Source organism: Callithrix jacchus, chromosome 1, assembly GCF_049354715.1.
Source record: "Callithrix jacchus isolate 240 chromosome 1, calJac240_pri, whole genome shotgun sequence".
Taxonomy (NCBI): domain Eukaryota; kingdom Metazoa; phylum Chordata; class Mammalia; order Primates; family Cebidae; genus Callithrix; species Callithrix jacchus.
The window spans coordinates 182,171,270-182,194,712 of NC_133502.1; the positions used below are offsets into that span (position 1 = coordinate 182,171,270).

A 23,443-nucleotide genomic window follows, 5' to 3' on the forward strand; every position below is an offset into this window, starting at 1 on the left:
GGCCTGATGGGCAGCCCTGTATGGAGGATGTCCCCAGGGAGAACACAGAGACTGGTGGGAAGGGGGTTGGTCTGGGTCTGTGCAGGGTGACCCAGGGCAGAGGACAACAGGAAATCAAAAAGCCAGGGTTTGGCTCGGGAAGAAGGAAGCTCTGCTTTAGAGGAGGCTGTTCAGGAATGGAAATGAGACACCCTGTGTAAGTGTGTGTGAGAGAGACAGAGACAGACAGAGAAAGGGAGGCCAGGAGGGAGAGGGAGCTTTCCCACCATGGCTGGAGCTCGGGGCAGGCTGACCCGCCCCACCGTTGGAAGTGTCCCTCGCCTGGATTCTTGCGAGGCACAGGATGGGGAGCAGAGACTCCGCATGGGACATCTACACAGACACAGCCTATGCAGACCCTGATTCTGTTATTTCTGCCCAGTGCCATTCAGCACCTCCCATGGTGACAGAATCAGGGTCTGCATAGGCTATGTCTGTGCAGATGTCCCATGTGGAGTCTCTGCTCCCCATCCTGTGCCTCGCAAGAATCCAGGCGAGGGACACTTCCATCGGTGGGGCGGGTCAGCCTGCCCCGAGCTCCAGCCATGGTGGGAAAGCTTGTTTTTCTATTTTTCTTTGAAGACGATCTTTGGCAGCCACAGCAACAGAGGAGCATGATTTCAGCCTTGGGTTGGGTCACAGGCGGAGGTTTCTGCTGCCCTTCAGGGCTCCAGGGCGCTGGGGTGAGGACCGTGATCTCGCAGCGCCCCCGGCTTCATTCTCCCCTTTCTTTTGTTTCCAGGAGGGGCTCTGTGGCTCAGGGGGTTTGAAAAGCACCGTTTTCGAGATGGGTGTCATGAAGAGGGTGCCCAGAAAAAATGTCCTGGCATTTGATTCTCACAGGCTCTCTGGAAGGTTCCCATTTCAGGAAGGAGCAAGCTGAGGCTGGAGTCTGGTTATGGTCATATCACCCCAGGGAGGCACTGAGCTGGGACTTGAATTCCGGTCTCTCTTGACCAAGGCCTGCTCTCCGTGATGGGGAGCAAATGAATAACCAGGCTCTTGGCAATGGCGAGTCCCCAGCCCCGCACCTCCCTGGGCCCCAGAGCGCGTGTCTCTGAGGCCTGGAACATTCCAAGCAGACCTGGCCAGGAAGCCAGCCTCCCGCTCAGAGAAGGCCAAAGGCTGCACGGCCCAGCTCTGGCGGGAGAGGAACCATGATCGCAGCCTGGCTCGTCCTTTACGGAAAAAAGAAAAAATCCCCTTGTCGGCTGCTTCCCAGGCTGTCTCGTTCCATCCAGGGCTGGGGCCTGGAGAGGCAGGAGCCGTTGGCCACAGACACGCGCCACTGGGTGGCTGGGCTCTCTGGGATGGGGAAACCGATTTCCTTCTGGGGGAACTGGCAGCCGCAGCCAAGACCGTTCCATGATGCCCATCATCCCAGAAGCCTGGGTCTGTCTCCCGAGGCCACACACACACACACACACACACACGCACAGCGTAAGCAGCAAACCCTAACCCCACCCCAAGCCTGTTCCCGCTGCTGCCGGCTCTCCCAGAATCACCCTTCTTCTGGGCAGGGAGCTGGGTCTGTGTGGCAGCTCGGTGCCAGGGAGGGGTGCAGAGGGGAGGATAGAAGCAGAAAGGGGGAGGTGTGGTCAGGGAAGTGGCACTGCTAGGTGAGGGCTGCCTGTCACCCACTGTAGAGAACGGGGCACCAACAAGGACAGCCACACAGCGATGACTGAAGACAGTTCAGGCCGGGCACGGTCGCTCACTGTCACACCAGCATTTTGGGAGGCCGAGGAGGGCGGATGACTTGAGGCCAGGAGTTCTAGACCAGCCTGGCCAACGTGGTGAAACCCAATCTCTACAAAAATACAAAAATTAGCGGGGCATAATGGCAGGTGTCTGTAATCTCAGCAACTTGGGAAGCTGAGGCAGGAGAATTGCTTGAACCTGGGAGGGGGAGGTTGCAGTGAGCCGAGATGATTGCACCATTGCATTCTAGCCAGGACCACAGAATGAGGCTCTGTTTCAAAAAAAGTAAGTTCGAGATGATGCTTGCTGAGTACTGGGGCATACCACAGAGGGGAGGGAGGGCCCAGACACCCACCATGACCTCTGAGGAGGCTAGCGGTGCGGGAGCGGTCAGGTTTCACTCCCGCCTGCCCGTTGCTGGGTGGTTGTTGAACGCCTGGTGATGGGGGCCACCTGGCTGTGTTTGCCTCTGCACCTCCATGGGGGCCAGTTGAGCCAACTCAAAGCCCGGACTCTGTGACATGGGAACTGGGAGCCCAGCCTGGGTTGGGTGGGGCGGGGGTGCAAAGGGAAGAGCTCAGACCCACACAGCTCAGACCCACAATGTTGCCCTCATGCGGCAGTTCCACAAGCTGTGACTGATCCCTAAGCCAGAAAGCTGGGCCGAGAGGTCAGGTGACTTGCTCCAATCCTGTGGCCTGTCTGCTGGCCTCCAAGGTGCCGGCATGGCTCACAGACCCTCCCCTGTCCTGAACCCAGGGGTCATGTCCACGTACGCCATGTGTGTCCGCTACGATGGCGTCGAGGTGGACGACAGCTACTGTGATGCTCTCACTCGCCCTGAGCCTGTCCACGAGTTCTGCGCCGGGAGGGAGTGCCAGCCCAGGTACCTGCCATGGTTGGCCCTGGGTGGGGTACTGGCAGGGGGCATGCCGGGCTCTGCCCACAGGAGCAGTCAGACTTACCCCCCTGCCCCTTAGAGGTACTTTGTGTGCAGGGTCGTGGGGGCCCCTCGAGGAGGGGCATAGAGACCTCGCCCCTCAGAGACCTTCTGAGTCTTCCCAGGAGTTGCAGTTTAGTCTGTCACTGTGCCTTGTACACAGTAGGTGCTCAATAAATGCTTACCATAGATTTAGAAACCATTCTCAACATTACTCTAGCTATCTTTGCCCCACCAGGCCTACTTGGCGCATGCTTTTTATAAGCCCGAAGGGATTATTGCTGAGATTCCATGCCTGCTGGCTGTCCCTTGGATGTGGGTGAAGGCTTGTTTTCTTGGCCTTTGGGCCTCGCCTCCTGCCTTGTGGAGGCAGTCAGACTGAGCACCCCTAGAGACAAGTGGGGTCCCTAGACGAGCCTAAGAGTGCCGGCCTCCCCCACCAAGGCTCATGTGCTCCTCAGAGGCCGAGCCCTCCTGCTGCCTAAGCACAGACACGCTGCCTCTTTTCTGGCCTGCTCCATCCCAGGCCTCCCACTTCCTGCACTTTCGCTCCCTTCTGGGATGGGCAGAATGCTTAGGGTCCCTAGAATGCTGCTAAAGCCGGCCCCGGGTGGTCCAGCAGGACCTGTCCTTCCTCTCAGAGCCCATCAGCTTTGGACCTCTTATTCCAAGTCTGTCTGCCTGGAAGGCTTCAGGGTCTCATCGTAACCCACCCAGCTTAGGCTGAGGAGAACGAGAGGTCTCTCCCCCAGCATGCTGGCCAGGCCCCCTTTCTGGACACACATCCAGAAATGTGCCTTCTGCTCACTTCCACCCTCGCCAGAGTCCCATGGGGGCACAGCCACCTGTGTGACACAGCAGGGCACGAAGCGGCAGGAAGGCTGAGCACATGCTCAGGGCACCTGCCGACTACCCTGCCAGGGTGCTCCCTGAAGACCACCAGGGCCATCATGGCTCAGCCCGCACCCTTGCCAGCCTCCTGTCCGGCTCAGCTTGTTGCGGTTTTGGACCACATGGGGGAGGGAGGGAGGATCTGCATTGTCTCTGGGAGTGTGGGTTGCATGGGGTCCTGCTGTCACTTCGGGGTCGCTGAAGGCCATCTGCTCCCGGGGCAGATGGGAGACGAGCAGCTGGAGTGAGTGTTCGCGCACATGTGGAGAGGGCTACCAGTTCCGCGTTGTTCGCTGCTGGAAGATGCTCTCGCCCGGCTTCGACAGCTCCGTGTACAGCGACCTGTGCGAGGCAGCCGAGGCTGTGCGGCCCGAGGAGCGCAAGACCTGCCGCAACCCCGCCTGCGGGCCCCAGTGGGAGATGTCAGAGTGGTCGGAGGTGAGCATATGCGGGAGCAAGCTGGGGGCTGGAAGGGCCGGGGAGCTGGGCTTGGGAGCTGGAGATGGCCGCACCTGTGTCACGCCTCCCCACCCCCCTGCCCCCTGCCGCTGCAGTGCCCTGCCAAGTGTGGGGAGCGCAGTGTGGTGACCAGGGACATCCGCTGCTCGGAGGATGAGAAGCTGTGTGACCCCAACACCAGGCCTGTTGGGGAGAAGAACTGCACGGGCCCCCCATGCGATCGGCAGTGGACCGTCTCTGACTGGGGACCGGTGAGGGCCGGGCTGCAGGGAGGCCTGCACCCAGGGGTGGCTGGGGTGTGCGGCTGGTGAGAGGGGACCCAGAGACTTGTCTCAATGTGCCTCAGTTTTCATTTTTTCCAAGGCAAGCATGAGGTGAAGAATGCCCAACCAGCCTTCTCCCCCGTAATTACAGGAATCAAAACCTCTCCCCAAACAAGTGGCCAGCATCACCCTCCCTCTGTAACCTGTTTGTCTCTCAGTGTCTCTGTCTGTCTTTATCTCCCTGACTGTGTCTGTGTCTCTGTTCCTCTGTATGTCTGTCTCTGTCTCTCTGTCTGTCTCTATCTTTCCCTGTCTCTGTCTCTCTCATTGAGAGAGAGCTGCTCAGATGCTAGCTGGGGTCCCCTCTGGGTGGTGGGTGCACAGATGATCTTTTTAAGTGTGCTTTTTTCTCTATGTGCTATTCATCAAGCATGCATTATTTCTGTAATTAGAACAGAAAATGTTATTTAAAAAGTGGTTACCATGGCAACCGCTTCGACACTGCCTGGGAGCCACTCCTCTCCTTTGGGACTGACATCCAGGGCCCCTCCTGGCATGGCTGCCTCTCACCCGGTGTCCCCTGCCTGCCCTTCCCCCCTGCAGTGCAGTGGAAGCTGCGGGCAAGGCCGAACCATCAGGCACGTGTACTGCAAGACCAGTGACGGACGGGTGGTACCCGAATCTCAGTGCCAGATGGAGACCAAGCCTCTGGCCATCCACCCCTGTGGGGACAAAAACTGTCCTGCCCACTGGCTGGCCCAGGACTGGGAGCGGGTGAGTACCGCAGAGCCCACTGGAGGGCCTCCCTGTGCCCGGAGAGCATTTGGCTAGAGAGGAGAGCCAAGTGGCTGGGACAACAGATGGGTGAAAAAGAGGAATTCACCGCACATTATGAAGGCACAATTTCCTAAAAATCATTCTAGAATACAAAAGGCTTAAAGGGTAGGAAAACACTTGATAGGTTCCCAAATCCCAATTTTGCATGTACTCAGTGATTCGTGCAGAATTGGCATCACCCCCAGCCTGGGCCCCCAAGTCCCTGGAATGTGGAAGGCTAGGGACAGGGATTGTTTGGGCTTCCTGCTGCTGGCACAGCGGCCTGCACAACCTTTGATGGTGACCATTGTGTCTTCCCACCCACCCGGCATCGTCACCAACTTGCCGTTTCAGACGCCTTGCTCTCTGCAAATTGCTTTCAACCAGCAGCCTCAGGCAGATCCCTAAACCAGATAATCTCCAGCCAAATTGTTTTCTGCTAAATTGATTTTGGCCAAATTGTCATTAGCCAATTTGTTTCAAAACAGATGGTTTTGTGCTAAATTGCTTTTTATCAAATCCATTTGGGGCCAAATGGTTATCGAACAAAGAGTTCTCGGCCAGTCTGTTACGCACTGGATCATTGTCACCCAATTGCTGTTGACCAGACCCTTATCAGCAGAGTTGCCATGGGCCCCGTGTCGGGTCCTGCTGGGCCCTGGCGCTCACCAGCTCCCTCTGCCCTGGCCTCAGTGCAACACCACCTGCGGGCGCGGAGTCAAGAAGCGGCTGGTGCTTTGCATGGAGCTGGCCAACGGGAAGCCGCAGACACGCAGCAGCCCCGAGTGTGGGCTCGCCAAGAAGCCTCCGGAGGAGAGCACGTGCTTCGAAAGGCCCTGCTTCAAGTGGTACACCAGCCCTTGGTCCGAGGTTTGTTCCCGCCACCCCTCTGAGGCTGCCTGAGGCCAGGCCTGATTTTTGATCCTGCCCCTCCTGCCTCCAACTTCCTTAAGTGCTTCCCACCCTCCTCCCCAACAGCCTCTGTCGGAGCTTTCCATCCCAGGAAAGCTTCTCAACTCCACCACATCAGCTGGTGTGAGAGCCACCGCCTCCAGGAAGCCTTCTCTGCTCTTGTCCCTGGGATCCCTACAGCACTGGTCCTGGGCCTTTTTGGGCCCAGGAACTCTGGCCTATGAGTTGCGTGTTTGGCAGCCCATGTGCCTGACACCATGGGATAGACAGACCCCAGGTGGGCACAGCGGGCAGACTGGGCTGAGTCAGACACGGGCCTGACCCTTCAGGATCCAAGGCAGGAGCTTGGGATTTAGGGAGATGGTAACAGACATGTGCCCCAGGTCAGGACATGGGCAGGCCAGAAGAAAGGCAGCAAATCTCCTACGTGGGTCCCACCCCTTTGAGTTTCCTAGACGATTGAGCCTCCAGAATGCCCAGCTCCAGGATGTCAGGCAGGACAGAGCTGAGGTCTCGGCTCTCTGTGGAGGGGAGCAGAGCCTTCCCATCCCAGGACCTTGAGGCTCGTGTGGTAGCTCTGGCCCAGCTCTTGGCCTGAAGAGTCTCCTCTCCCCCAATAGTGCCATGAGGAGGGGCCCTTTTCCCCATTCCTCAGAGGAAGAAACTGACATTCAGAGAGCTCTCTGGCCCACTTGGGGTCCCACAGTTACTGGGGGCTGTAGCAGACACTGTTGCTCAGGCCTGTCCGGCCCTAGAGTGAACCTCAGGTGGGGTGTGGCATCTGTAAGGGAAGAGAGGCGTGAACCAGCTCATCCTGAGGGGCCCAGAGCAGGGAGCCCTGAGGTGGGTGGGCAGCCCTGGTTTCACAGAGCGGGTGACAGGCTGAGCATCCCCTTGCCCCAGTTGTCTCGAAGAGCAAAGAGATTGCTTTCACCTTCCCTGCTGTGTTTTCCTTCCCCTCCACTTCCCATGGGACCTCCAGGTGACTCCAGGGCCCCGCCCTGAGCCAGTGGGCGCCCCTCCACCTTCTGGGCCCCTGGAGGCCGATCTGTCGAGACTCCAGCTTGAGTAACTCACATCCGCCTCTGTGCCCCTTTCACAGCATCGCCAGCCTTGGCCCCAGCCCCCTCCCACCTAGCGATGCCATCAGCTTCTGAGAGGGGCACCTGGGGCATCCACAGGGTCTCTGGGAATGACTGGGTGGGGACTGCCATAGCCAGGCTGTGTACCTGGGCTCTCCAGCTACCTCTGGCCTCTGTTTCCTCATGGGCCAACTCTGAATACCCAGGCAACAAAATAGGGGTGTCAGATGGGACTCAGAGCCTGAAGTGTTCTTGTGTCTCAGGCCCTGGTGCCCGAGGGCTCCACATCTTGGTTGCTGTGATGGGTGGGTGCCAGATCCTAAACCTTATGAGTTCAAGGCACAGAGTCCGAGGGTCTGTGAGGACTGAGCTGGGGACCCCAGCGCAGCCCTGCTCAGAGTGGGGCCCTGGCCCTGGGCTCTGCGTGTACTCTGCGTGGCGTGTGGCCTTTATCCTGCCCCTGCCCAGGGCCTCTGCCTGCCCTACAGCACATACGCTTGTGCAGGAGGAAGGACAAACACTCGCTGATTCCCTGTTGCCTGCTGAAGGACCCCCCAGGCAAGGAGGGGAAAGGCTGAGGGCAGGCCTGGGGCTTCCCAGGGGAGACAGGGGCTGAGCCAGGGCCAGAAGGCGGGGCAGGCTTTAGTCAGGAGTCAACTGGAGAGACCACAGTGTGCTGGGGCAGGATGGCTCCTTCTGGAAAGGCCAAACCTGGTGGGAGGGGAGAGTGGGAAGGGGCGGGGAGGCTGAGTGGGGTTCCAAGGCCCTAGGGAGCCAGCTGAGGCCTGTAGTTTAGGAAGAGGGCTGGCTTCAGATGGGGGCCACTGTGGAACCAGGAAATAGGGACTCTCTAGGTGCAGGTACCTTGCTGGGTGATGAGCATGGCATGGGGGAGCCATGCAAGGAAGACCCCAGAAGAACACCCTGGAGTGCTGGGGAGGGGAACCCCCAGCCCCGATGAGGAGGTGGCAAGGCCGGACGAGGTATGGCTGGCAGAGACAGCCAGTGAGCACACACAACCACCTCCTTACTGGTGGTTGCCCCAGTGCTGCTGCATAGTGGTGGCTCAGTCAGTGTTTGTTCCCCTAGCTGCCCAGTCCCATCCACACCCCAGGGGTAGAGGAGCTGGCACCAGGGCTGGCTGGGAACGTGCTGCTCTCCAGAGGCACGTCCAGAGGCTCCTCAGGACACTGCCAAAGGCTGACTGTCCTCACGCCGTCAGTGCCAAGCCAGCCTCTCCTTGCCCGCAGACCGTGCCAGCCCCCACCCCCTGGCTCGGAACAGGCAGGCGGGCGGCCGTCTTTCTGCCAAGTCTTAATCAGTCCTCCCCGCTCCTTTGCAAACAGAAGTGGAGAGTGAGCTCCAGGGCTGGGGCCTTCCACCCCGCCCACCTCAGAGAACCGAGGGTTGGGGTCCCAGACGTGCCTGGGTGATGTGGGGTCACCCACGTTGGGGGAGTGTGAGGGAGCCACTGCCTGTGGGATCTTGGCAGAAGGACAGCAGGGTGACTGCAGCCAGCAGATGTCTCTGGTATTCTGGGGAGCTCAGCGGGGTTTTCCAAGGGGAACATCTGGACGGAGAGCCACTGGAGGGGTGGGTGGCTTCTCGAGATGCATTCTATCGGCTTATGACAAACGGTCTACACCACAGGCCCAGGAGAGCTGGGCCCAGAGGACCCTCTGGGAGATGAGAGAGGAGGGACCATCCCTCACTGTGCACCTGGGGAGACTGAGGCAGCCCTAGGTGGGAGAGAATCAGAGCCCCCTGACCACCAGCCAGTGTCCTTTGGTCTCCACCTCAGCTCAGCCTGGGGCTGCAGGTCTGGTTTCCAATGTGCTTCCCTGGGTTCCGTGTCAGCTTGGCCCACAGCTGCCTGGGAAGGGTGGGATGGGGAAGTGTGAATGTGCAGGTTCCCCACCTCCTGCCCAAGCCGCGGCCCCATCAGGGGGCTTTCCCCACACCCACTGTCTCCCACACCAGTGCACCAAGACCTGCGGGGTGGGTGTGAGGATGCGAGACGTCAAGTGCTACCAGGGGACTGACATTGTCCGTGGCTGCGACCCGCTGGTGAAGCCCGTTGGCAGACAGGCCTGTGATCTGCAGCCCTGCCCCACGGAGCCCCCAGGTGAGGGTCGGGGAGGCAGAGGTGGGCCTGGGGCTTCTCAGGGAGGTGAGGGCGGAGCCAGGGACTGAAGGATGAGCAGCCATCGCTCACCTGGATGGTGAGCCTGGGAACCAGCTTGAGAGACCAAGGTGTGCTAGGAGTGGAGGCTCCTCCCGGCATGGCTGAGCCCCACTGAGAGGGGAGAGTGGGAAGGGGGATGGGGGAGGCCGGACTGGGGCTCCACAGCTCCAAGGAGCCATGCGGAGACTCATACTTTGGGGAAAGTGTCAGCTTCAGATGGCAGGGTCACTGTGGGGCCGAGCTGAATCCAGGATGATTCAGCTGGAACGGCCAGGGGCTGGGACATGGGGCAGGAAGGGGAGCAACTGAAGCAGGGCCTGGGCACCTGAAGGCGGGACAGGGGACAGGCTCCAAGAGGTGCCAGGTACAGGGTGTGTGATGAGTTCTGCTTTGGATACACTGAGTGGTGGATGGGGCAGTCCCTGGGGACCCCTTGGGGATGCTTAGCCCTCGGGTGCGACTTCTGTAGCTCTTCTAGACCCCAGCCCCAGGCCTCACCCCTCTTGGGACACAGATCAAATCACCTGGCATGACTGGGGAAGGTGACCACTTGGGGACAGATAGGGGCTAGGAAAGAGGTGGCAGAGAGCTAGAGATGGGAGGTCTGTGTGGGGTAGGAGGCCCGCTGCCCCTACCCCTGGAAAAAGACATGTGAGGGTCCTTGGGGTTTTCGCCCCTTGGCCACCTCCTGAAACTGCCCCGCTTCGCCCTGTGTTCCTTCTCTAGATGACAGCTGTCAGGACCAGCCGGGCACCAACTGTGCCCTGGCCATCAAGGTGAACCTCTGTGGGCACTGGTACTACAGCAAGGCGTGCTGCCGCTCCTGCAGGCCCCCCCACTCCTAGGTGCAGCAGCTGCAGCCCCTTCCAGACAAAGACCAAGCTGCTGCAGCTTCTGGGGCCCTCCACAGACACCCCTCCCGCAGGGCATGCCGGCCTGAGGGACGTGGCACTGAGCCTCGGCTGTCGAGAGGGGCTTCCCATGGCCCATGGACTTTTGTGCTCCTGGGGCAGAAAAGTGGGCACTGTCCTCCAGCACTCACTGGCCTCCACCCAGACAGAGCCACCCTGCCGTGGGAGCCCATCCATGTTCCTGCGTGGATCCTGTGTTCGTGGCTCTCACTCCCCGGCCCCCAGCAGCCCCTAGCCGAGGGGCCCAGGGCCCACAGCCAAGCGGCCCAGGGCCCACAGCCAAGTGGTGGTCGTATCTTACCCCTGGCCTGAAGCCCATGCCCTCTCTGGGTGACACGGCCTTCTGAAGGAGACTAGCAGGCAAGGCCAACATGGGGAGCCTCCCTCCCTCAGAGGCCGGGGGGTGAGGAGGGGTGCAGGCAGCAAGGAGGCCCAGGTGTACCCCCTCCTATGGAGCCCCTCCCATGGAGCTCTCCTCCTGCTGCACTTTCTACCCCCGGGCAGAGGCGCTTGCCCACGGGGCGTTTGGGATGGACCTCAGGCCCCGCCCCTGCAGTTGGGTCAGTGCTCATCTATGTTAATAAAAAGGTCCTATTTATGGCAGCATCGTGGGGTCTCAGTTGCTTCTGGCTGGAGGAGTGGGCAGCCTCGGGGCTTGGAGGGCCCAGGCATGGCCATGTGGGGTCTCTCCAGTTCACTGAGGTCTCAGGTGTGGGGCGAGGAGGGTGCAGGTGGAGGCCACAGCACCTACTCCAAGGAGAAAGATAGTCAGGTGCAGAGCGAGGCGACCAGAGGCCCGGGAGCATGTGGGGAGGGCGTTTGGGGGCACCAGGACAGGCGCTGGAGTAGGAGTGGAGTTGACATCTCGAGTCCATCAGCAACTGGTACAGGAGCTGTGGGGCAGGGGCTGGGGACCTTGGCTAAGGTGTGGGGCACCCACTGGCAAGCGCGTTGGGAAGAAGAGGAGACCAGGCAGGTGTTGGGGGCATGGGGCTGGGCCCACTTTGAGCCTCAGGAAACAGCACCGTCACTGCCATTCCTGGACCTCAAGGGGGGCTTCCTGACCTGGACGTGTGGGTGCAGGGACACAGGGGCCTCTGGGGAGGGGCTGTCAGCTGACCAGCAGCGGGAGTGGCTTTTCCCAGACGAGAGGGTGGGAAAGAGCACCCAGCAGAGGAAAAGCGACACAGCCGGAGGATGCTGCATGGGAGGAAGGACGGGCTGCACCGCCGGAGAGGACCCCAGGAGGTGTCTCGGTGCACACAGGCACCCGGGAGGTAAGCGGGTGCCAGCTGCTTCCTTGATGTGAGGCCAGCTTGTCCTCAGACTGGGAGCCAGAGCAGGGTCCATTGCAGCCTCAGGACAGCTTCTGAACGACTTGGGGCTCTGGGAAAACTGAGGCAGTACCCCCCCAACCCCAAAGTGTGTTCTTGCCTCTGAGTGTGACCGCATGCATGTGCGTTGAGGGGCTGCAATCGGGATGGACCTTTCAATCCCTGAAGCCCAGGAGTTAGAGGCCCCGGGATGGACTTCGGCTCAAAGTCACCAGCTTGGGCCAGTCAGAATCGAGTTGCTGAGATCGGGAGTCTGAGGCTTCTCTGCCCACCTCCCCCTGTGCCCGCCCTCACCTCGCTGCTCTTCTCTCCTCTCTCCCCCAACCCACATCTTCTTCCTGTCTTACTTTTTTCCTCCCCGGTGCCTCCTTTCTACCAACACTTATTGTACACTTCCTGTATGCCGGGTTCTGTGGCTGGCACAGGCGTTGCCTGGGTTTATCTTCCACAGGTCCCCACGACACAGGTATCATGATCACCACATTGTGTGGAGGATAAAACTGAGGCCCAGAGATGCTCAGTCACTGTCCCCCCACAACCCTCCGTCCAGGGGCTCAGAGTCCACCCTGGTCCTTTCAGCCCCAGGCCCCAGCCATGCCTCTGCCCAGGACACATTTGTGTTCAATGAGCCTTAGCCCTGCCACAAGCCTGAGTCTCCCCCAGCCTGGGCCGCCCCTGAGGACAGGGATTCGAGGAGGGTTCAGCCAAGTCCCCCTTGGGGCCTGGGGCCACATGGGTGTGCCACGGGAATCCTGCCATGGCAATCCCACCATAGGAATCTCGCCACAGCATGGTCCTCAATGCTGGAAGGTGGGGAGCCACCTGGGAAACTCACCTGTGGCCCACTGCCTTGCCCCCAAGCCCGAGAACAGCTCTCGGCCCCACCTGCAGAGTACTGGCCCCGCTGGCTGCATCCCGGGGAGAAGCTGACTCTGCCTCCTGCTGGGTAGAAGAAAGTCCCTCCCAGAAGGCTGGAGAGTGTGGACGGCCTGGATGCCTGGGTAGACTGAAGACGCTGCGCAGGAGTGTGGGAGATGTTTTATTGGCTTTCACTTTCCTCAGGGAGCCAGCAGCTCCCCAGCAGGTCCCCACAGGGGAGCTGAGTAGGCTGGGCGGGGGGATGGGTGCTTACTTCAGTTCAAAGAGATCTACATATCTACAGAGGGGACAGAGACCAGAAAGGAAGTGGGAAATGGAATCAGAACAGCCACAGCACGGGCCAGCTCTGGGCCCTCACCCCGACCCACCCAGCCCACCCCCCACGCTAACGCATCAGAAACAGACTTCACAGATGCACAGAGGAAGCCGGAGGTGTGGGTGGGCCAGGGGCCGGGGCTTCGAGGGACCTCAAGGGTGAATGCCACTGGACTGTCCCAACCAGGCAGGGAGAAAGTAGTAGGAGGAGAACAACAGAACAGTAACGACTGTGTCTCCACCAGCACTTCTAGCGCCTCCGGAAACGGGGGACTTTGTTTTTGAGTAAGAGCAAGTGTCCTGCTCAGGCCACCTCCACCCCTTGCACCCCCAACCCCCGCAGCTCAGGAAGGCCACTGGCCTGCAAAGCTTTGTCTTTTTTTAATTTTTATTTTTTTGAGACAGAGTCTCACTCTGTCACCCAGGCTAGAGTGCAGTGGCATGATCTCGGCTCACTGCAACCTCCGCCTCCTGGGTTCAAGCGATTCCCCTACCTCAGCCTCCTGAGTAGCTGGGTTTACAGGTGCCTGCCGCCACGCCCAGTTAATTTTTGTAGTTTTTAGTAGAGATGGGGTTTCACCATCTTGGCCAGGCTGGTCTTGAACTCCTGACCTTGTGATCCACTTGCCTTGCCCTTCCAAAGTGCTGGGATTATAGGCATAAGCCACCGTGACTGGCCAGCCTTGTCCTTTAGGGGAGTGCCTTCCCTGGGCAGAGATGGGCTGCCCTGGCCCTGGGGCTCCATGGCAGGGCCCAGAAGGAGAGGGAGAGCCCCAGAGAGGGAAGGGGGATCCTGGGGCCAGGTTGCTGAGTGCCTCTTCCTGGGTGAGGAAGAGCTGCTTTCCTGATGGCTGGTGACCCAGGGTTTGGGGGATTTCTCTGGGGTAGCCATTGACGTCATTTCCTTAGCAGCAGGACAGCGGGTGGGAATTCCCAGGAAACCTCAGCCTGGGTGGGTGCTTGGTGGAGAGTGGGCTCAGAGGAGGCCTTCACACAGCAGCAGGAGGTTCCGGCTGCTTGGGGTCCATCGGGAGCAGGGTGGGGCTGGGCTGGGCCTCCTGGGTCCTGCTGAGAAGCAGGTGGGGGAGGTGACCTGCAGCTCTGTCTCCTTGGGGACCTCAGTTCCTGTTGAGACCCAGAGCCTGAAGACCTCCATCCTCAGGGTCCCTCTGGGACCAGCCCCTCATCACACAAGATGGGGAGACCAAGGCCCAGGAGTGGGAAGGGGCATCCAAGTCTCACAGGGACTAGGGGGTTGTCAAACCCTAGGCCTCGGCTCTGCCCACCCTAACTGGCCCCGGGCTGCCTCCTGCCAGCCTGTTTCTGGCTGAGCACTGCGTCTGAGCATTTCCACGCTACTGCTCCCAAGGCAGGTGGGCTGCGACATGGCCTCTCTCCCTCCCACCAACACACCTGTCTGGACTGAGCATCCCAAGGGCCCTGCCGCCCCCGACAGTCTCCCATCTACGGGCAACCTGTCCATCTGCAGGGAGCTCAGCACCTTGTGTCTCAGCCTGGGCAGATGCTTGGCACTTGAAACCGGGAGTGTGTGTGAGAGAGAGGGAGGGAGGAGTCGGGGGAGGGAGGGGAAAGAGGCAGAGAGAGAGGCCCAAGTTCAGGGTGGAGGCGCGGAATCCTTGGTCTGCAATCGCCAGGGTGGGGGTGCCTTGCTGCGGGGCCCCGAGCCTCCCTGAGGTCACCCCTTCCTTGAGCAGGTGAGAAGGCCGAGGGCCAGGGATGGGGTGACCATGGAGACCCCTCGGGTTGGCCAAGTCGCTGGGGCTGAGACAGAAGCGTCAGGAGCAACCATCCTGCCCGGCCCACTGTATGGTCACCTGGTCCTTCCAGCCCAGATCCCAGCTGTGCCTCCCCCTGGACACGTTTGCGTTCAATGAGCCTTATCCCTGCCTCGAGCCTGGGGGCTCCTCAAGCCTGGGCCTCCCCTGAGGACAGAGATTCGAGGAGGGCTCAGCCAAGCCCCACTTGGGACCTGGGACCAGGTGGGTGTGCCACGGGAACCCTGCCATGGTCTCAGGATCTTCCAGGCCAGGGACTTGGTGGCAGGCCCAGGTCACACGTCAGTGCTGATGCTGCGGCTGCGGGCGAAGGCCTCCCGCATGGCAGAGAGGCGGTTGGGGTTGAGCGCCTGCAGCCCCTGGAAGCCCCCCGGGGACAGCTCCACGTCCTCCTGGCTGACACTCTTGTAGAGCACGCGCTCCCCGCCGTTCAGCACATCCTCTTCCTCCTCTGGCGGCTCCTGCAGGAAGAAGGCCGGGGGCTCACAGTGGGAGCAGCTTCGGCAGAGGGCTCGGGCCTGCGGGGACTTCTGGCTGAAGGAGGTGGAAGCGGTGGGGTAGAGCGCCGGCCCGTTGGTTAGCACCAGGTTGCGGTTGGAGTGCAGCGGGGGCAGGTGCGAGTGGACGGCGAAGTCTGGCTCCTCCTCGTCCTCCTCCGGCTCGTCCTTCTTGCAGCAGTAGTACTGCGGGCAGAGGGATGGTAACCCTGTGGCAGCCTGCTCCCACCCCGGAACCTGCATGCAGGAAGGGCTAGCCCCAACTGGGTAGGGGAGACAGGCACAGTGGGCATGGGGTGGCCCAGGCCTGATACCTCAGCTGTTTAACGGGCACTGTGGGCCTCACTCAGGCCAGGCACAGTGCGGGGTGCTTCGCAATGATCCACTCATCTCTTCCACCCAGCAATGCACAGTTGTGACTGTTATTTCCATTTTGCAGGTGGGGATGCTGAGGCATGGAAGGGTCTGCAGCCCATATCAGCAGAGCTGGGGTCACCGGCACGGGCAGCTCTGTTGCCTCGCCCTACATTGATGACTCCCCCTCATCTCTCAGGGAGACACAGGGACCCTGGACTGTCCTGGAGTGCAGGTGGGAAGGGAGGGTCCCTGCGGCACTCCCTTGGGCAGCCGGTGCCCTCAGCTAAGTCCCTTCCCCTCTCTGAGCCTCATTAAAAGCCCCAGGTGAGGGGAGTCAGGCACATCTCACTGAGCCCCACAGTGGGGTCCTGGCTGCCCTCTGCTGAACGTCTCCTCTGCCACAAGGCTCTTCCCTACTTCTTGGGCCTTGACCCTTGGGGCCTTCATGCAGGGCTCCCTCCCGAGGGAGGGGCACCCTCTGGGCTGCCCTGCCCTGTCCCTTTCCCCATCCTCCGGGAGTACCTGGAGCCGGCAGTAGCACAGAACAGCAATGATGCAGAGCAGAATCACAGTCGCCAAGATGCCCCCAGTGATGACCACGGTCCCGGCTGTCATCCGCCCCCTTCTCCATCAACAGCCTGCAACACACGCCGCCAGCTTTACAGCATCACGCTTCCCTACCGCAAAAGTCACCCGTGCTATTCTAGACAACTGAGAAGACAAGCCTTGGGGGAAATAAAGCACCCCAGGATGTGCCTGTGAGAGGCAGGAGCTCTGCCAGCGACAGGCCACAGGAGGGGCCGAGGCCCTGCTCTGCCTCTCCTGGCCTCTGTCCCTGCCCCAGCCTCAGTTTCCACATCCGTAGAAGGTAGACACTAATAGCACGGGGTTTTATGACACTTTTACGAGCATGTCCCTCCATGCTCAGTGTAGCACGCTCTCAATGGATGGCGCCCTTCCAGCCTGGCTCTACAAGCTCGTGCGCAAATGCAGTCACTCGCTCAACAGCCGGTTTTGTAACCTGCTTCCCTGCATTTGTGTCTGACAGGGTCACCATTATTCTTCTAGATCCTCACATCTTCTTCTGCAACATAATCTCAAAGCAGATTCCCTTGTTTAATGCAGCCAACCCCTTTCCTTTACAATGTTTAATTGTGGTGAAACACACATGAAATTCACCATCTTAGCCATTTTTAAGTGTGCAGATCAGGAGCATGAAGTATGTTTCACACTGTTGGGCGACTCATCTCCAGAATTGTTCATCTTGCAAAACTGAAAACCAATTCCTTTCAGATGTGTGGGTTTCTCACATTAAGGAAATATTTTTATCAATGTTTTAATAAGCGTCTTTGTAGCTAAGTCATGGGAACCACCTGAACCTACTTCGGTGGCTTTCAGGACACATTCTTAGACGTGGGATTTCCAGGCCCAGGGACGTGCCCTTTGCAAACTCCTTATTATGGAAAACGTCTGCCAAACACAGCGCAGAGAGCCTGCAGTGACGTGGTCTATCCGTGGCTGCTGGCATTCGGCTCTTCCCTGTCCTGCGGTGAGCTGATAAGCCAGCTCTCAAAGCACCCGGCTGGGAGCATTTGCTGATTTTTGTGCTGTAGATTTTCTTGCCATGGCCAGTTTCAGTTAAAGCAAGGTTTGACAGCCGGCTTACAAAATTCCTGCACGTTTCACTGTCACCTCTCACAAACCAGTCGGAGCCGGCGCCATCACATCCCTTCCTCAATGTCCCAAGCCTCATTTTTTTTTCCTTGCTGGGGGATGGGGTGGAGGAAGAGATTGGAGTATTTAAAGGAAATCACAGAGCATATCCGTTTACCCATAACTACTTCAGTGCAGAATCTGACGGATGAGGATTTAAAAAAATTACCCAGCCTACGTTCAGCAATCTCCTGTCATCTCTGAAATGCCTTTTTTACAGGTGGTTAGTTCAGATCAGGATATTGGCTCATTTTGCTCTAGAACAGCTCGAAACTCATTCACGCCCCTCACCCCCACGCTGTTTATTGGAGAAACTGGGTTGTTTATCTGACAGAATTTTCCACACCCCGGAGCTGGCCGGGATTCCTTGCCTGGCGTTGAACGTGCTCCTTTATCGGTGTTCTCTCAACTGGCTTCCTGCTGCATCTCTTCCAGGGGCCCGGTGTCTGCCGCCCCCTCATCTTGATGTCACCATTCGCTAATGGCCGCAGCTGCCCTTGGCCAGTTCCTCCACTGTCAGGTCCTGTGGGCTCCAAGCACTGCTGCAGCAGGGCTGTGCGTTCACCTGGCTCCGCCGCTTCACCGGGAGTTACAAAGCAGCGAGACTTTCCCAACGTCATCCTTTCTTCCACGCTGATGGGCTCCAGTTCCCCTGAAAAAGCTCCAAAGCACATTCCCTTCTCATCTGTGTGGTTACCCTAGCGTGCAGCCCGCAGAGGGAAGGCTCGGAGCTTCTGTTCCTGCCTTTATCTGGGATCAGAATGAGCTGGTGCCTGTGAGGTTTGTGGATGTTTACAGTATCGATGCAATTTCACTGCTTTTTGAAAATAGATTTAATGTGTTTCAATCCACTTCAGTGGTATTCTTTTTGATGTTCCAGTGATCCCACTGGGACCGTGTGGCACCAGGGGGTGTGGCGCTTACTTTTGAAGATGAGTAAACTGAGGCCTGGAGAGAAGTAAGCTGCCCAGCACCCCAGTAAGATGAAGGGTCTGGGTCGGGTCAGGGCTGGATCCACTGCTCCCATCCACCCTGGGGCCCCTGCCACCCTCCCCTGACTGCTGAATCCCATGTCTCCCCCACACGAATGGCCTGAATGCCACAGCATCTTTGGGGGAGCACACACTGTGCTGATATCAGGTTTTGGGGCGCTGGCCCAGTTGTGGCCCTCTTCTTTGTGCCCTGAGCCAGGAGGCTGGTGGCCACATCTGAGCCATCTACTCCTGACCTTTGGGCCATAGCTTATTGGTTTGGGGTGGATGTGCACATGTTGGAGAGACAGAAGGTGCCGGTCCCCGGAGGGAGCGGGGAAGGCCACAGCCGCAGGAGAGATTGCTGCAGTGGTCCCCGCTCTGCTCTGGGTCCCTCCCGGCACCTGCAGTGACTCCTGCAGTGTGTGTCACCTGGAGTGCATTTGAGCTATTTGCACCCCGTAACTATGGCTCCACTTCATCAATGAGGGCACTCGCACAGCTTGGGAGGGGTTCTGGGAGGTAGTGTTGTCTGTGGTCATGCAGGGATTATAATTCGGCACCACCCTCCACCAGGGCCCATGGCTGGGGCCCACTGACTGATAGTGGGGGCCACGGCGTTCCCATAGGGAAGCACGTGCCTGGGTCAAGAGCTCCCACTGCTGTCAGGCTGAGACTGCAGGGAGGATGGAGACTGCAGGTAGCTGTGGGTGGGCTGAGGAGCTCAGTGATGGGGGGAGCCATACAACACACCCAGGCTGGACTCCCAAGCGCCAGCCTGGCTCTGCCTCTTGTAAGCTGCAAGAATGCGCCACCAATGCCTCCATTCCTCTGCCTTAGTTCCCTCCTCTACAAAGCGGGAGAACCCAGGGGTTCTGTGGGACGGAGGTGCACGTGCTCAGGGCCGTGCTGATGTTATTAGGACCTCTTCCCTCTCTGGGTCTAAGTCCTTCCTCAGGTCTCAGAAAAAGACCGCTTGCTGTAAAGCTCTCTTTCAGGTCTGAGATGCAGCTGGTCCCTGGCTCTGCCGGCTGCAGCTCCTCCGGGCCCAGGTCTCCTCCAGCAGTGAGCGGCCTGGCAGTGTGACGGGAAGGGTGCCGGCTCAGGCCAGGTGCCCAGGGCTGTCAGCAGCCTCCCTCCGACACCCGGGCTGGTCCAGCTGGACCTTCTCAGCCTCGCTCTGCAGATACACGCCCGCCGAGGAGCAGCAACGCCCGAGACGGCGCCAGGTCCCAGGGCCAGGCACAGCCGACAGACACACGCTCCGCCGGCGCCCGGCCTTACATCAGCCCCCAGTTCACTCTGAGCAGCTCCCAGGAGCAATGGGGCCTCCCCGGGCCCCCACCGTCCTGCTGCCCCTCTGCTCTTGCTGCACCCTACCCTCTAGAATGCCCATACTCCTAGACCTACCCCACCATCAAAGGCAAGCATGTGCCCTACTCCTCCAGGAAGACTTCCTGAACTTTTAACGCACACCACAGAACTACAAAACTTCAAATTCCAGAGCTAAGAGGGACCATGTCCCACGTTTTCATTTAATGGGGTAAGAATACGGACCGCCTGCTACCCTCCGTTGAGTGCTCACCTTCAGCCTCCTCCCTGCATGGACCCGAGGACTCTGCTTAGCTGTGGCCCAGGTGACACACGTCTGAGGGGCCTCCATCCAGCTCTACTCTTGCTGGTGACCTTGGGTCAGAGGCCTGTCTCTGGGTTCAGTTTTCTTATCTGTAAGATGGGTGTGGCAGGGCTTAGACACTGATTCCTCCCAACTCTGGGGGACTTGGATTTTTAATCAGCCCTGCCAGGAATCCAGATGATTCAGACAACAACAAAGTCAGGATCACAAAGGTAAAAAAGCATCAAGTGATAAAGTGATAAAGCCAGATGACACCCTCCAAGGGTGGGCAGAGAAGGGAAGGGCTACAGACACTTTGGCTCCCAAGGACACTTGAGCTCTGAGGAAGCTGAGCGCCTGAGAGAACTGGGGAGGACCTGGGTGCTCAGGGTGGTAATGGATCGGGGAGGAACCAAGGGGAACTTCCTGGAGGAGGAAGCTTCTGAGCTAGGCCTTGAAGGATGGGCTGGGAGAAGAAGGAAAGGGCCTATGGGTGCTGGGAACAGCAGAGGCCAAGCCTCGGAGGCAGAGCCATGCCGGGCAGGCCCAGTGACTGCCTGGCGGAGGCCACTCTGCCCCTGCTTGTGACTTGGGCAGCACCCCTCCTCCAGCTCCCTTGAAGCCTCCACACTGCCAGCCGAGACAATTTGGCAAGAATAGTGCTGAACTGTTTAACTGCCCCCTGGGACCATAAATGGTTTTAAAGCTTTATAAATGGCTTTGCCTCCTTGTTCCCACCCCGGGTTTTTACAGGGACAGGTTGTGAGATGGGGCCTCCCCGTGCGTCCCCTGCCCCCATTCACAGAGTTTGTGGTGAAGGGGCCCGGGCAGGCAACAGTCCCCTTCTGAGGGCCGCAGGCAACAGTCCCCTTCTGAGGGCTCTGTCTCATCTCAGCAGCCGGCAGGGAGAGCCAGCTGCACTCAAAAGTTTCAGTTGTCTCCTACGGCATCGAGGACCGAATGGTGTGGAACTGAGGGGAAGGGGATGGGCAGGAAACACCTGGCAGCAGAGCCAGACACTGGCCTCCACCTGCCTCCCCCAGGAGCCCCCTCCTCACACCCGCCTTTCCCTGGCAGGAGACCCCTGCTCACTGCCATCTGGGCCACATGTCCTGTGCCGAATTTCAGATTCTGCTAGTTTTCTGTCCCTCTTGCCGCATCCCCCTCACTTGCTGTAAAGCCTGAGGGGATGGAGCCTCTAGTGCCTGTGGAGTTTGTGCCCCAGCCCCACCCCCGCCACTGCCTTGCATGGTGCAGGGCCGGTGCTATGCTTAAGGAAAGCTTCTGTCTGCCTTGTTCACCTGAGATGCCCAGCGCTCCTCGTAGAAGCCAGGGAGAAGCCAAGACCGGCATCCTCGGCACTGGCCGTGCCCTCTGGCTCATCCAGCCCTGTCCCTTCCAAACCCACTGGGCCGCAGGACGGGGAGCCTGGAGAACACACGGAGTCCCTGACTGCAGAGAGGCTGCAGGGGCCCTGCAATCTGACGGCTTCACAGGCAGCCCCTCCAACCAGGTGAGGCGGGTGCCCATCACTTCCAGATAGGGAAACCAAGGCCAGGGTAGAGTGGGCCGCCCTGGGGGCCCAGGGCAGAGCTGGGCCTGGAACCCAAGCTTGTGGCTGCACGGTCAGACTCCTCCCCACACTGGCGTCTCGTCGAGGGCTTACGGAGACTCAGAATGCCTTTTCCTCCACAAACACATCTGTCTGGTTACAGAGGCGCTCCCACTACCTGGAAGCCCAAGGGCCCCGGCGTCCTCGATCGGAGCGCAGCCCGCAGAGTTCCTGTCTAGACCTCCTGCACATTTGTTCCTAATTTCATGCTCCGCGGGTTCCCAGATGCCGGCTTCAGTAATAAACAGACGAGGAAGTGCTCGGCTGCCCTGCACTGCTGAGGTTGGTCTCCAAGACGTTATCCAGAGCCCAGCTGGGGCTGGGCTGGCAGGATGGGGCCTGGGGGGGCCTGGAAGGCAGTTCCTAACAGCACCTGGAATGTCTGCCTTCCCAGCTCTAGCCCCAGCTCAGCTGCGGGGGGAGAGGGCAGTGAGTCAGGCCCCCCTGCCCACCCCCCCAGCAGGGGGACTGATGCTGCCGGGCTTAGCACAGAGTGGGGAGCTCTGTGTTTGGGAAACTCTTCCGTGCCCAGGGTTTGCCCCTTTGGTTGCCTGGATTCCTTGAGGGGTCCCCAGAAAGAGCACAGGGACAATGGCTTTTTGCTGGTCATTTCTTGGGTTCCACAGATTTCTAGAAGCTCTCCCCAGACCCCAGCTGAAGGGCACCCTGGGGTCAGTACCATGGACAGGCTCTTAGAGTCTGTGGTTCATGGCCCAGTGGGAGCAGGGTGCATAGTGTGTGCATGGCACAAAAGAGGGAATGGTGATGCCCAGGGCCTCTGTGCTCTTGAAGAACGGAAGCCATTTCCACGTTGGGCTAGGCGGAACTGGGCAGTTGGGTCGGAGTGAGGCAGGGGTGGGGTGTGACTGGGAGTAGCGGGTCCTTGCCTTTCTCAGAGCTGTCATTCAACCATATCAGGGGTTGTAAGAACCACTGTGACCACAGCCAGGCTTCATGGAACTCTGAGCATTCATCTCATTTCACCCCGGGACCCCTCAGCGTAGGCGGCTTTCCCCAGGGGGTGGTGTGAACTGCGGCAAGAGCCCACTCCCCAGGCTGTTGGGGAAGCAGGGGCTCCGACATATCTCTGCAAGGAGATAGCCTGACCCATATTTTCTAGGGAGTAAACTGAGGCCAAAAGAGTGAGATGATCCACTGAGCAACAGAAAATCCAACCCAACAGACCTGTCCTTGCTCCTTAAGGAGTCTGGTTGGAGCTCAAAGCCCATGCCTGTCTGGAGTCCAAGCCATAGAGACCACACTGAAGACAGCTTCAGCTGGCCTGAGACCAGGGCGACCCAAGGCTGGAGCCCAGCCTGACCCACCACAGGCATGGTGTGGAGCTGGGAAGGGGAGTCGAGGGGTGCTGTGGACCAAGAGGAGAGGAGCTGGAGCTTGTGTCTCCCACGTACATGGCTGGGACTCCCAGCTGGAGCTTTGGGTGGTCTGAGGGAGGTGGGCATTCAGACCATCACCCTAAGAGTCAGGCCTTCCTCAAACCCCAGCTTCTGCCCAATCCAACTAACCCCACTTTCTCAGAATGGCATCCCTGAGGCCCTTTCCTGGGAACAGAGAGAAGAAAGGGAGAGAGAAAAGAAAAAAAGGTGATGGAGGAATGAGGGGCAAGGAGGGAAGGGTGGGAGCCCAGTGCTTGCCAGGACCTCACTGCTGCCATCTTCAGTGAGGCAGGAGGCCAGGAGTGGCCACGGAGGAAAGTGAGAAGCCCCCACACCCTGAGCTGTGAGGTGATGGGGGAGATGGTGGTACTCCCTGCTTTGGCGCCAGGGAACCTCAGACCCTGCTCGAGAACCACTAGCTGGTACCAGCCCCTTTCTGCTGAGATCTAGTGTGTTGGAGGATCTAGCGAGTCGAGGATGGTAGGAGATGGGGGCACCACTGGCCCTGTCAGGGGCAGAGCAGCAGGCAGTGCCATGAGGCGCTCAAATAGATCATGCTGGTGGAAGGCCCAGCCTGCAGGGCCCTTCTGTCAGGCAGGCTGCTGTGCTACTCCAGGCCCTTGAACAGAAAGATCTGGAGAAGAACTTGGAAAAATATAGCTTGAACTGTGGCCGCTGCTGTCAGGCCTGTAGCTGTTGCCTCTGGCTCCAAGTCCTGCTTGCCCAGAGGAGGGTATACCTGGACTGCGTGATCCAAG

At 59.4% G+C, this 23,443-nt stretch overlaps 2 protein-coding genes and 1 long non-coding RNA gene across 18 annotated transcripts in view; 2 read left to right on the forward strand and 1 right to left on the reverse strand.

Moving 5' to 3' along the window:
- ADAMTSL2 (ADAMTS like 2) overlaps positions 1-10,802 on the forward strand; it is a 40,503-nt gene extending 29,701 nt beyond the window's left edge. For all 15 annotated transcript variants that reach the window (XM_078331112.1, XM_078331143.1, XM_035262160.3 and 12 more), the window contains 7 exons: positions 2,500-2,626; positions 3,796-4,009; positions 4,126-4,281; positions 4,897-5,067; positions 5,803-5,979; positions 9,084-9,228; positions 10,015-10,802. In XM_078331112.1, coding sequence (XP_078187238.1) covers positions 2,500-2,626; positions 3,796-4,009; positions 4,126-4,281; positions 4,897-5,067; positions 5,803-5,979; positions 9,084-9,228; positions 10,015-10,133 — 1,109 coding nt within the window. In that variant the 3' untranslated portion in view covers positions 10,134-10,802. The remainder of the gene's footprint in view (positions 1-2,499; positions 2,627-3,795; positions 4,010-4,125; positions 4,282-4,896; positions 5,068-5,802; positions 5,980-9,083; positions 9,229-10,014) is intronic.
- A 569-nt stretch (positions 10,803-11,371) lies between these two features.
- Positions 11,372-20,385, forward strand: LOC118145117 (uncharacterized). The gene is made up of 4 exons (XR_013519923.1): positions 11,372-11,476; positions 15,460-15,609; positions 17,526-17,870; positions 17,971-20,385. It is a non-coding gene; the product is annotated as an uncharacterized LOC118145117 (long non-coding RNA).
- The window catches only part of FAM163B (family with sequence similarity 163 member B), a 32,232-nt gene continuing 21,348 nt past the window's right edge, over positions 12,560-23,443 (reverse strand). Inside the window, exons 2-4 of one of the 2 annotated variants that reach the window (XM_078331168.1) lie at positions 19,647-19,786; positions 15,900-16,015; positions 12,560-15,206 (exon numbers count right to left, since the gene is read on the reverse strand). In XM_078331168.1, the coding sequence (XP_078187294.1) occupies positions 14,799-15,206; positions 15,900-15,992 (501 nt within the window). In that variant the 5' untranslated portion in view covers positions 15,993-16,015; positions 19,647-19,786 and the 3' untranslated portion in view covers positions 12,560-14,798. The remainder of the gene's footprint in view (positions 15,207-15,899; positions 16,016-19,646; positions 19,787-23,443) is intronic. The other variant, XM_009004988.6, reaches the window with a different exon arrangement.